At 33.6% G+C, this 12,695-nt stretch overlaps 1 protein-coding gene across 6 annotated transcripts in view; it reads right to left on the minus strand.

Moving 5' to 3' along the window:
• Window positions 1–12,695, minus strand: part of LOC144971237 (arf-GAP with coiled-coil, ANK repeat and PH domain-containing protein 2-like) — a 67,792-nt gene that overhangs the window by 11,450 nt on the left and 43,647 nt on the right. For 4 of the 6 annotated variants that reach the window (XM_078911754.1, XM_078911752.1, XM_078911753.1 and 1 more), the window contains 7 exons: window positions 6,951–7,054; window positions 5,237–5,389; window positions 4,436–4,547; window positions 3,468–3,553; window positions 2,843–2,993; window positions 2,169–2,308; window positions 865–1,097 (listed from right to left, as the gene is read on the minus strand). In XM_078911754.1, the coding sequence (XP_078767880.1) occupies window positions 865–1,097; window positions 2,169–2,308; window positions 2,843–2,993; window positions 3,468–3,553; window positions 4,436–4,547; window positions 5,237–5,389; window positions 6,951–7,054 (979 nt within the window). Of the gene's footprint in view, window positions 1–840; window positions 1,098–2,168; window positions 2,309–2,842; window positions 2,994–3,467; window positions 3,554–4,435; window positions 4,548–5,236; window positions 5,390–6,950; window positions 7,055–12,695 lie in introns of all 6 variants that reach the window. The other 2 variants (XM_078911750.1, XM_078911749.1) reach the window with 1 other exon arrangement.

A 12,695-nucleotide genomic window follows, 5' to 3' on the forward strand; every position in this document is an offset into this window, starting at 1 on the left:
TCATTGTAAATGTGTCAAGACTTTTGCAAGAATAGAGCTTGGAATGGTTTTAGAACACTGGAAAAGGTGAGAATGAAAGACTTGACTGCACTGAGAATCAGATTTAACAGGTGTGATCAATGCAAATCCAATTATATTTCTATTCAAGGATATAAATTCTTACTACATCCAATAGTCCGCCCACTCATATAAGTACTTACATTCTATACTTCATAGAGCCTCTAAAATACATAGGTGGGAATAGCTTCAGTGGGGAAAATGAAAAGGTATTTAAGATGGAGTTACAGGACGGGTTAATCTGGGGTTATTTTAAAAATCAATGCAAAATAATACTATTTGGGCATCATTTTAACTATGACTAGAGAAACTTAATGTCAACCATCACATGCTAATCGAAGACATAATCGTTTCTAAATCAGCAAATATCTTTGTAATGAAGAATCTATACGAATGACTAAATAAATGAATGTTTAAAACACTGGAATACTGTCCAAGATGAATGTCACAAAACCTAATCAATTCTTATATTTTAGATACTTTCTCTAATCATAAACACTAAACATGTATATCACTTTGTGAAAAAAGTAAACTAGCCTACACAACTAAAAGCAAAGGGGAAGGAAATAGGCATTACATTACATTCAAGTACAGTCAAGTCTGGTAATTACAAAATTTTATGAGAGATGCCAAATGCAACATTCATAATAATTACAAAACCTTCATTTCTAAGGTTATGTTAGATAAACGGTTTTGATTTAAAAGGCATGCTAATGTTTATGTATGCAGACTGGACTGTTTACTCGAAGTAAAAAGCAACAAAAAAAGGAAGCCAACAAAAACCTCTACTACTGCTTGAGATGCCACCTTCCAAAATTCCACTCGTCAAATCGTCAGAGTCTGACGGGGAACCTTGTCTCTTTGGAGAATTTTGGGAATCCTTGGATGGAGAGGATTCTGTTTTTCTCAATACTGGTCTCCGATGAATCTTTTTTCTCACACTCCATTTGGGTTCCTTGTTGGATCGATTGATTCCTGGCAGTGGCTTCACAAATGCTTTTTGAACATATTTGGCTTTAATCCAATTCTCTCGGATTGACCTGAAAGAATTATACAACAGATTAAGACCATTTTCCAGTCCATTAAATAAATATCAGATTAGAAGGTCTCATGACTTGTTATTTGCATTAAATCTTTTTTCCGAAATATTTACTTTTTTTTTTCTTGAGATAACGTCGCTTAAAATGCTCTGTCCCATATAAACCTATCAACAAAAAGACTAAACATGAATGCTGTTATTTAAATAACAAAATAAAAAAAGCCTATACACTTTTAGAAAACTTTTTGATAAAATACATGACATCCATATAAAATTTCTGAAACAACTAGTATCATGAAATTTTCAATGGTAGCCTTTTCAAAACATTTTTCAGATTTTAATTTAGCAGACAGTTCTAATGAAAGAATAGGATGTTTATCGAATGTAAACCATAAAAAAAAGGTTTAAAGCACATCTGCAACAGTACTGTATCAGAAAATCTTTTCTTTTTAAATATCTTTTAAATTTAAGCCAGAGATATTAACATTTTTACACATACCAATCACACAATGAGCCATTTTTACAAACAAATTTGGACACAGTCTCGTTTCATACATTTTTGAGCTGATCCAACTGCTGTTATTATTTTGAGTTCCGAAACACTCTTGCTTTGTTCTATAACTAAAGTTGGCCTTATCAAGACTAGGTAACACTTTTATCTTGTGTGTGTTTTAAATTATTTTTTAAAACTTTCATCCAGAGTTACATATTTTGTTCATGAACAGTCAGCACTATCTTTAACACAAGAAATAAGTTTACACTGCTTTTTAGTGTTGCTTCCTTAGTGGAACTTTGCAATTCTAAAAATCTGTTTATTTTTTTCAGTTTCCGTCTTCCATTCTTTTCCCCAACACTTATCGACAATTCAGTGATTAAACAACTTTATCCTGATTTTGTTATCATACATATTGATGAAATGTCAATTGTTTGCTTCACCAAAAAGGAGATATTTGTCAGAATATCTATTCATTTTTTTTCATATAAATTTACATGAAATGAATGAACTTATCTATTTTAATAGCTGTGTTGATCGAGAGGCATTTGCAAAGAGAGATTAGAACATATGACAAACCTATTGGCAGTAGGGGTAGCTCTGTCAGCAATGCTCTCGTCTACATTGGCCTCGTAGATTCTGTTGATGACATCGTTTCCTAGTTCTAGCATCACTTTTATGTGTTCTGGCTCCCATGTGTCCAGTGTTACTGATCTCACCTGTAGAAAATCAATGGTAAAAGCAGTGCAACAGTGTGTCTATCTTTATTTTAAATTGAATATCCTGATAGAACGGTTTCAAGTACCAAATTATTTATGGATTTAATGTCCCATCCAGAAAAAACAAAAATATGATTTTAAAAATATTACATTAACCAGGTTTTAATGCATCTAAATGATAAATTTTAACATAATAACAAATGAGCAATCATCAAAGAATTCAGAGGAAGAGAGTGTCTGTTTTGTTTATACAAATATATCTTAACTGTTCCAAACATATAAAAGTCTGCCAAGATTAATTCAGATAATTGCATTACTAACCTGGCATAAGTTTCCCCTGCCATTCTTAATTGTCAACTGACAAGACATTTTACGATGTTTTAAAATTGTTTTAAATATTTTTTCATCTTTACTTTTCGAGTATCGTGTGTGATCCATTATAGGATTTAAATTCTTCTCCTTTGACAAATAAACTGTTAACTGTGACTGATTCCAAAAAAATAAATGAGTTAATTGTAACCTCATCTCCCTTACCTTTGACAAATGGACCCCTAAGCTGCGATGGATTCCCGAACATTCTATACACAATGTGATTCCCAAGTTGATGCTGGCCCAGCGAGGCTCCAAAGCCCCACAGTCACAACAATGACTGTTACCTGGGATGACTAGAAGCTGTTCTTTACGTCTGTAAAAGTAGTGAACTAATATATAACAGCTGAAAGTAACAGCTTGAGAAATTACAAGTGACAAGGCACGTTGGTAAATGATAATATGATACATTAAAGCTGTAAGGGTAAACCACAACTGGAATATGGTTGTTTGATTTAAGATCCACACCATAAACACCAAATGGAAATTATTGAAAAAGTAAAGAGTAATATAATGTAATAATCATGTTATGTAATTTGTTTTTATTTGAAGCTGTAAAATTCAATTTTTTGTTCAATACAGCTTACACGAATATCCAGAATATAGCCCTTATCATCCATTTCACACTACAAAAATCAGGATAAAACCAGGCATCTAAGATATCACAACTCTTGGGAACAATTGTTTTGGGGGGTAATGTTTCGAAAGAACTACGAACTAAATTAACTCATGATAATGACTAAATGAATCAAAGAACACAATGGAGCAAGACGTGGATATCATAACTTACAATTTGACTTTACTTGGTTTGTTTGGTGGAGAGGCATTCGTCTGACTAGAATCTGAGTTAGATCTTTTGCTGGAACTGTCTTCCTCCTGGTGTATAAAACAATTTTATTTAGAGAGAAAACTACCATGTAATAAGTAAATAAACAAGTAAAAATAATTTTTTTAAAACCCACGGATCTGGCAGTTTTAAGAAAGTAATTTAATTGAAGCAACATAATGAAATTTTACATTTATATAATGTTTACATACCTTGTAAACATCATGCTCTAAGTGGTTTACAATTTTGAAAAATATTTCCTAGGGGGACCTTTAAAATGGAATCCATCTCTGACAGGACAGAGAAAAAGTGTGCAAACCACCTTTTCAAAGGGCATGCTATTATGGGATGTTTTATCACCTGCTAAAACCTTCAGACCTTTCTGATGATGCACATGACTGTGAACTCAAAGAAAAAAAATGGGAGAGAACTCAAATTATTAAAATATTCTTCGTACTTATTGATTATCTATCTAGTGCAAGTGGAGTGGTATTCAAACATTCCACCATGAAAATGTCAGGTAGACATTGAAGAAGATGAAACTCGTTTGTACAATGTCCTACCAGGGACTGGAAAGACTTGTGGCAGATGGAATGAAGAGCAATGTCTCCCCCCCCCCCCCCCCCCCCCCCCACTGACTAGCGTAGGATGACTTGCTTAATTAAAACCAAAGTGTTTGGCAGGTGGGATGTTAAAAAAAATACCTTAAAGTTACAAGTAAGCGCAATGCCTGAATTTAACAATGAAAAGCAAGCTTACATTTTATAAAATTTTTAGTATTATCCAAACAGTCAGTGTCCTTATAAAAAAATATTCATATAAAGGCCAATTTCACTAACGTTATCAATTTGTATTAAAGTGTCAAAACCATGTACAAAGTGAGAAAGAAACAAGAATTCACTGATCTCGTCATGCTTAACTACAAAACTCACATATACGGGGTCGCTTTGTAATGTGTCTTTGTAAGCTTTGCTGATGCTGTCATTTAGGGCCTTCACCCACAACTGACATTCCTCGTCCGAATCGGCTTGTAAGATGTGGCTTCTGCAAAGACGGATAGATATTGGAGAAAAGTTAAATATATCGGATTATTTTGATCCTTTAAAAAAAAGTTCTCTTGTCAATTGAAATAATGATACAATTTATATGACAAACTATAATATAATATTGATTGACTATTTTTCTTTTCTTTTGAGAGTAACTCCTGGCCACTAGAAATGTTTGATTCCATTTACTCATCATATTACTTTCTTAGGACTTCTAACGACATGCTTCTAAAAAGGAAGAGCATTCTCAATAAGTAATAAGTGAAATTTTAGGAAAATTGTAAAGCATTGTTACATGAGGCTATAAAACACTTGTTACCAGCCCCAAAATAAATATTTAAATGAATAAATAAATTATTTAAAATTATTAAAAGTAAATATTTCTATGGATCATTTTATGATCATTGAATAAAAACCTAATTTAATTTGTGTTATTGCTATAAATAGTTTGGTCAGCCGTTCTATAATGAATGAATGAATAATTGAAAGAATGCGTGACAGAATTAATCATTTATTCATTCATTTATTGATCAATGCATAGATTAATAAAGTAATCAATGAATGAATTTAAGAATTTATTGATAAACCAGAGCCTGAAAGGATTAATAAAGTACATCTGAGCACCAATAACAGATACCTCAGATAAAGACATATTTCTTTTTTTTTTTTTAATGACAGTCCCTTTACCTTGTAGGCGAGAGTACTTCAAAGCAAAACCGCCTGTCAATCTCCATGGGCTGTCGGATGTTGCACAGTCTCAGATCCTCCTCCATTGTCGTCAGTGTGTCCTTTGACCTTTTCCGATACACCAACTTGCTATCCTGGATACAAAACCATCGTCTGGAAACAAGGGAAATAATTATTAGTTCGAATCACTTTTCCCCTTACCGTGAAATACACCCTGTACAAGGTCAAAACAGAACTTATATAGTCCAAGGGGCCCTCTATCAGTAAAGTCTCCATGAATGCAAACACACACACGCACACACACACACACACACACACACGCGCGCGCGCATATACCTAACACCGACTATATCCGTAGTTAACTCGGTTACTTTTACCCCATGCCTATTTGTTACATTTTTCTGAGAAAATATAGGCGTAGTATAAAACTAATGTTTTTAATTTTTACATGTTAATATATTATGCACATGCTCGTTTTTTAATACTTTTTTTTTCCAGTTTTGAAAAGTAACAAAAATCTCTAGGATTGAGTGAGTTAATGGTGAGAGAGAAAGAGAAAGAACGAGTGTGTGTAATGTGTGTGTGTGTGTGTGTGTGTGAGAGAGAGAGAGAGAGAGAGAGAGAAGGAGAGAGAAAGAGAGAGAGGTGAGAGAGAGAAGGAGAGAGAAAGAGAGAGAGAGAGAGAGAGAGAGAGAGAGAGGTGAGAGAGAGGAGGAGGAGGAGAGAGAGAGAGAGAGAGAGAGAGAGAGAGAGAGAGAGAGAGAGAGAGGGGGGGAAGAGAGAGGGCGGACTTTTTTTATATCAATACCTAATTGTCTGGTAGTCTAAAAGAAGAGATTTGCATAAGTTTGTATATCAATAAGCTCTGCATAAAATTGAGTTTATTAAGATTAACTAGATTAACCATCTGACAGAGAGACTGAATATCTTTAGATCATGATTGTTTTTCATCATTTATCTGAGTTTATTATCTGATAAGGAAAAAATAATAATAAAAAAAAAATAATTAAAAAAAAAATAAATAAAATAAATAAATAAATAAATAAATAAATAAATAAATAAATAAATAAATAAATAAATAAATAAATAAATAAAAATACCAAGTATCAAATGTAAATTTCAAGAAGTGGATAAAGTAGGTAAGTTAATTTTATCCGAAAACCATACTTTTCATAAGAGAAGAGTAACAACGATGCCACTTGGTGTTCATTGGAAGCCAATGATAGGATGTGAGGATAGAGTAAAGCCGATTTCTACCGTCAAAAGGTAATGTCAAAGAAAGTAAGACCGACTTAACCCTTTTATTTTCTTTGGCAATGCGTAAGTAAAATATAAAAAATAAAAAAAAGGGGGGGGGGGGGGACAACAATAACAACTACAACAACAAACACCACCCCCCCCCCCCCCCCCCAACACACACACGCACAAAAATACAAGAAAAAAAATTTAAATAAATACATTAAAAAAAAACAAAAAAACAAAGATCCCAGACTGGTATTTTATATAAAAACATCTGCTCCCCGGCCTTGAGGAAACGGTGGGAATTACTGTTTGGAAATTCCACATTTTGTCTCGACGTTGATAACTAACGGTGATAGAGATGATGATGACGACGATGGTGATGATGATGATGGTGATGATGATGGCGATGATGATCATGATAATGACGATGATGATGATAAAGAAGACGACAACAAAGACAATTCAAACCCACCTGACATAGTTTTTGAAGGCATTACTATTCCGTTTGAAGAGATAACCCTCCGTCATGTGACAGTCCCCATCCTGCTGCTGTAGTAATGTCCCACCACTCAATTCCTGAAGGTTATAAAATAATAATAATAATAATAATAATAATAATAATAATAATAATAATAATAATAATAATAATAATAATAATAATAATAATAATAATAATAATAATAATAATAATAATAATAATAATAATAATAATAATAATAATAATAATAATAATAATAATAATAATAATAATAATAATAATAATAATAATAATGATAATAATAATATAAAAAATGATGATGATGATGGTGGTGTTGATGATGATGACGACGACGACGACGACGATACTTTATGGCTGATCTCATTAAAAAAAAAAAAAAAAAAAAACAAACAACTTGCGCTTTTATATATAGCGCAATTTCCACTTTAAGTGCGTAAAGCCCTTTACTTTATTACATATCCAGTTATAACCTTGCCAAAGGAGGGGTAAAGGCCGGTGTAAGGAGATTAGAGAGGACGGAAGCATTTGCATCACTGTGCTTCCATTAGCATTTAGAAAGCGTAAGGGGATGGATCCAATTAAAGACCTGAATCAATGAGTCCGTAATTTAGTCTTTAAAAAGTCTCATGGTCGCCTGAACGATTATCTTTATAAAATGTACCCACATTGCATTGCTGTTTACAATATACGAAAAGGGATGGACTACGACAGAAGAAGGTGGCTTACGAGAGACCTAACAGTTTTCATCTTTAATACATTGAAATGTACATTTGGCTGTATTCTTTCGGCAAATGATCGATCGAAGCAAGGGCCTTGGTAAAACGAAATAAATAGCCTGAATCAAGAACATTGAAAAAGGTAGAAAACATTTTCATTGCCTGCCATCAACCCCACCTCTCTGCTCTATCTAGTTCATCTGGCACTGCATTCTACACTATAGCTTATTTATAGCTTATATATTGAGCTTACTTGAATATTATCCGCGAAAATAACGGACGCCTCTCTCTCTCTCTCTCTCTCTCTCTCTCTCTCTCTCTCTCTCTCTCTCTCTCTCTCTCTCTCACTCTCAATTGCGCTCCCTCTATATCTCTCTCTCCCTATCCGTGTGCGTGTGTGTGTGTGTGTGTGTGTGTGTGTGTGTGTGTGTATGTAAGCAAAAAATATGCATATCTATAAACGATTTAAGACTAGATTCCACCTCTGAGACATGGACGAGTGACATTTTCACGATTAAAACCAGACATTCAGTACCAATAACGATGACTGAAGATATTCTCTGACGCATCTTTAAAAAGAACCAACAGAATCCTCTCTTCATCGATTTTCTTTATTCTTACATTTGTGTTACACTTAATAAATTATGTTATCTCACCATAAAAATGATATCCCCCACACAAGTTGGCATTACCGATCCATTGGCAAATTCTTCACTCCCAAATATTTTTTTTTTTAAATCATGGTAGTCCCATTTCCTCAGGTTAAATCACTTTTTGAGATCGTACTGTTCTGTCAAGTATCAGATTTTCTTTCAATGGAATAATATTTATTCCCACGACGAATGTGATTCTTTTACCTCACCCACTCCCTCAAAAGTAAACAATAACTCCTCTTAGTTGCCTCAATATTTAATGTCATATAGCAACAGCTTCACATGTGGCATTAAGATACACCAGTCGCAAGTTGAGATAAAAGTTGGAAGGTTATTTTTAAACTGACATCTTTGTTGACATGGCTACAAAAATCACAAAAACAACAACAACAACAATAACAAACAAACAAACAACCCCCCCCCCCCCCAAACAAAAAAAAACAAACAAAAAAAAACGAGTGAATCTTGTGTCAGCATGTAAAATAAGGCAGACTGTTGTCCTTATCATCTCCTCTGTCTCAGTAACTATTAAAACCGTATTGTTGGTTTGCTTAAAAGATATTGTCTTATGATTTAATGAAGAGTATCAATCACATAAATCTCGCCTATGAAACTGGATATGTGGTTCTCTACTAGTGTCTCTTATACCAATACCGCAGTTTGTCCAAATTATCTCGGAAAGGAATTTTTCGAGTCATCACAACAGTGTGTTTTGACTTTTAACAATAAAGAATGATAATGATGGTGAGTGATGATGACGATGATGATGATGATGATGGTGATGATGATGATAAAGATGGCTATGATCGTGATAACAAAAAAGGGAAAGTGATAACAGTTATTAGAATTTATTCGAGTATTCTATAACGTCTAGATTAAATTTTCAAAATGTACATGATTACAAGCTTTCATCGAGACTTGTAGAAGAAGTGGAAATTACAACAACAAAGTGATTTCACACATTCTCGTATCAAAACAAGAGCAAAGTTCGGCATGACATTTGGAAACACTCCGTCCTGTTATCTTATAGTATCAAATATCGGCGTTTCGAATTTAAAACGCAGGCTAAAATTTGTTTTAAGGATGTGTTTAATTTGCTGTACGGCAAAAACTATTTATTTATTCGTTTATTTATTTATATACTTGGTCATTACTTTATTTATTTATTTACTTATATATTTGTTTACTTAGTTATTACTTTATTTATTATTTATTTACTTAATTGACTTATTCATGTGTTTCGGCTTTGTTTGTTATCAAAGTTTTCAAAATCAAAGAGTAAAAAACAGGCTTTGAAGAGAATGCGAATTCATTATCATCATCATCATTATCGTCATCGTCATTTTTATACACAGGTTTTTAGTTCGAATCGTTCATAATTTATTATTTAATTATTCAGTAACTGGCAACTGGAATCACTTCCGTTCTGAACGTAAGGAAGTAGTCTCACCCCCACCCCCAACCCCGACAGGAAAAAGGTGGCACGAAGTGACATTACGGAGACAAAAGTATTTTTAAAAAATCAAATTGCACCGCCCCAGTGTGTCGATAGTAACCACGTGAAAGATGCGAAGAGCTTATAGAAACATTTCTTCCAACGATTTACAGTTAACTCCTCTGCCCGGTTTTGGTTTTGAAACGGGAAATCCCCATTTCGGCTTAAAGGATTTTTCGGTGTATAAATTCTCTTGGATTTAACTTTAAAAAAGGAAGCCAAGTTACAATGAGAGCTTCACTAAACAGTTTGAAGAATTTTCCCAGGACAATTAACGTTGTATGAGAGATAATCCACTTATTAAAGTCAATCAGAGTTGGTTTTATTGTAGCCTTCGTAAACTAATAAAACTATAATACTCACCCAAAAAATTCGTCTTAAAAGAAAACGAAGATCACAGGGGAAATAATTTAATTGTGAGTCGTAATCAATAGCTCAACCAATCGAATCAATTGTTTCCTTGAGCGCTTTTAACAACTCACTAATCACTTTCATTTGGTAATCGTCGTCTTCCTTTGTGACGTAATAGATCAGTAAAATTAGGTGCCCCAAACGTAAACAATAACAAGTTGCTAGTGATTTCTGTTAGGGACCGGAATAATTTACGCACAATATATGTTTACATAAAATCTAACAGTTGCAGAAATAATAATATAAGGCTAAATTATTATGAAAATCAGGCTCCGAATAATTCTCGTTTTGTTCACACCAGCGCAATAATTTGCTGTGGTCTAAAAATAGATAGACTGTAACTTTTGATAAATTTTACCTTTTGTTCCATAAAATATCCATATCTCGACATTATTTGATGCATGATCGAGTATTTATGAATATGTGTTTCTTTTGCCACCTAACAGCCAAATTTTAAAGGTTATTTTTTTTCTATTATTTACATTGGAACGTGAGCTGTCAAGACAGGAACATGTGGTTTGCCATGTGCTTCTCGACCTTTGTTTACGTTTGGGGCACCTAATTTTACTGCTCTATATTTTGGTCAGTATCAGATCTTTGGTTTACGGTGGCTAAAGTTTAAGTGGTTACATGTTCATTCGTGAAGGACGAGATTTAAAGAAATACATTGTTTTATACTCAGACTGAGTCGTCGACTTTGGTCGTTCTGATCATGATATCATCATAGGTGACCGGTCTCTCAGAGCGTATCCATCGTTAACTTATAGCCTGACCCTAAAACCCACTAAGATCCATATTTTGACGTCATTTTTAGGTTTTGTGTGCCGCCTGGTGAATTACAGTTGTCTTTAGTAGTGGTCAAGGAAACAAGTGATCCCATTGGTTGAACTGTTGAATACAACTTACGATTTTTTTTTTTTTTTTTTTGTTTTTTTTTTTGTGTGGCCAAGACTAGTCTCTTGACGTCATTTGTAGGTCAGTATCAGGCCATATCAGGCCATAAGTTTACGAGTTGGTTTAATTGGTTAGGCGTTCATTAGCAAGAGACGAGACTGAAAGAGATCTTGTTTTGCATTCAGACTGAATTATCCCATGCGATCGTTATGATCACGATATCATCATAGGTGACCGGTCTCTCTCCCCCGTGGTCTTAATTGTTCATTGATTTGATATGCCTATACATTATAAATGCTTATAAGTATAGTGAATTAAGTCGGAAAATGTCGCTCCAATAAATGTCACAATCTCAACAATTTCTTGAATTATTTACTTAAATGATTACTTATCACCCTTTGGTCACCCCCTCCCCCCCCCCCCCATCCCATAATATATATATATAATATATATATTATATATATATATATATATATATATATATATATATATATATATATATATATATATATATATATATATATATATAATACACACATATTTATATATATATATATATATATATATATATATATATATATATATATATATATATATATATATATATATATGGTGGGGGAGGGGGTGACCAAAGGGTGATTAAGTAATCGTTAAAGTAAATAATTCAAGAAATTGTTGAGAAAATGACATTACACACACACACACACACACATACACTGCCTCTTACTCCCCCTCTCTCTCTCTCTCTCTCTCTCTCTCTCTCTCTCTCTCTCTCCTGCTCATTATTTCTAAACAGTTGAGCTTTCATTTTTTCAACCCTCTATCCTGTCATGCTTTCATGGGTTTACCAGGGGCTCTACTTCTCCAATTTTTAAAAAAAAAGCTTTTTAAAGTTTGTAAACAACGTCAAATTTCGTCATCTATAGATCATAAACATGCGATATTATAAGTTGTTATTCAGCATTGATAATTACGTGGGCAATTTTTAAAATAGATATATAGATAATCCATCGAACAGGAATCACCCATATTGAACAAATTGGGTATTTATAATCATACCCCAGGGAAAAAAACGAAAATGCCTAAAGCGGAGCTCGAACTCGGGACATTTCAGGTCACATAGCAATAGCAATGCTTGACCAATAAGCTACCTCGCCTCCATTTACCTGGAAACAGTCGTTAAAAACAGGAAATCAATGTTCCTCTTAAGATCCTTTAACAATACAAAATCCAAGAGTACACGAATAATATAAAACGGAAAAATGTACCCGATCAATAATAGCAGCAACCCCCTCTTGCGAAAACCATTTAATTTGACGCTTAATGACTTTTCTCTTATATTGTTACTTATTACGTCTTTGTTTAAACCTGGGCTTCTAAACATATCGCGTCGTAAAGGCCATAAAGGCCATAAAGGAGTATACAGACAACACAGAGAGAGAGAGAGAGAGAGAGAGAGAGAGAGAGAGAGAGAGAGAGAGAGAGAGAGAGAGAGAGAGAGAGAGAGAGAGAGAGAGAGAGAGAGAGAGAGAGAGAGAGAGAGAGAGAG

The sequence above is a fragment of the Berghia stephanieae genome, chromosome 4 (genome assembly GCF_034508935.2).
Source record: "Berghia stephanieae isolate SIO BIC M18660-M18661 chromosome 4, UCSD_Bste_1.3, whole genome shotgun sequence".
NCBI lineage: Eukaryota > Metazoa > Mollusca > Gastropoda > Nudibranchia > Aeolidiidae > Berghia > Berghia stephanieae.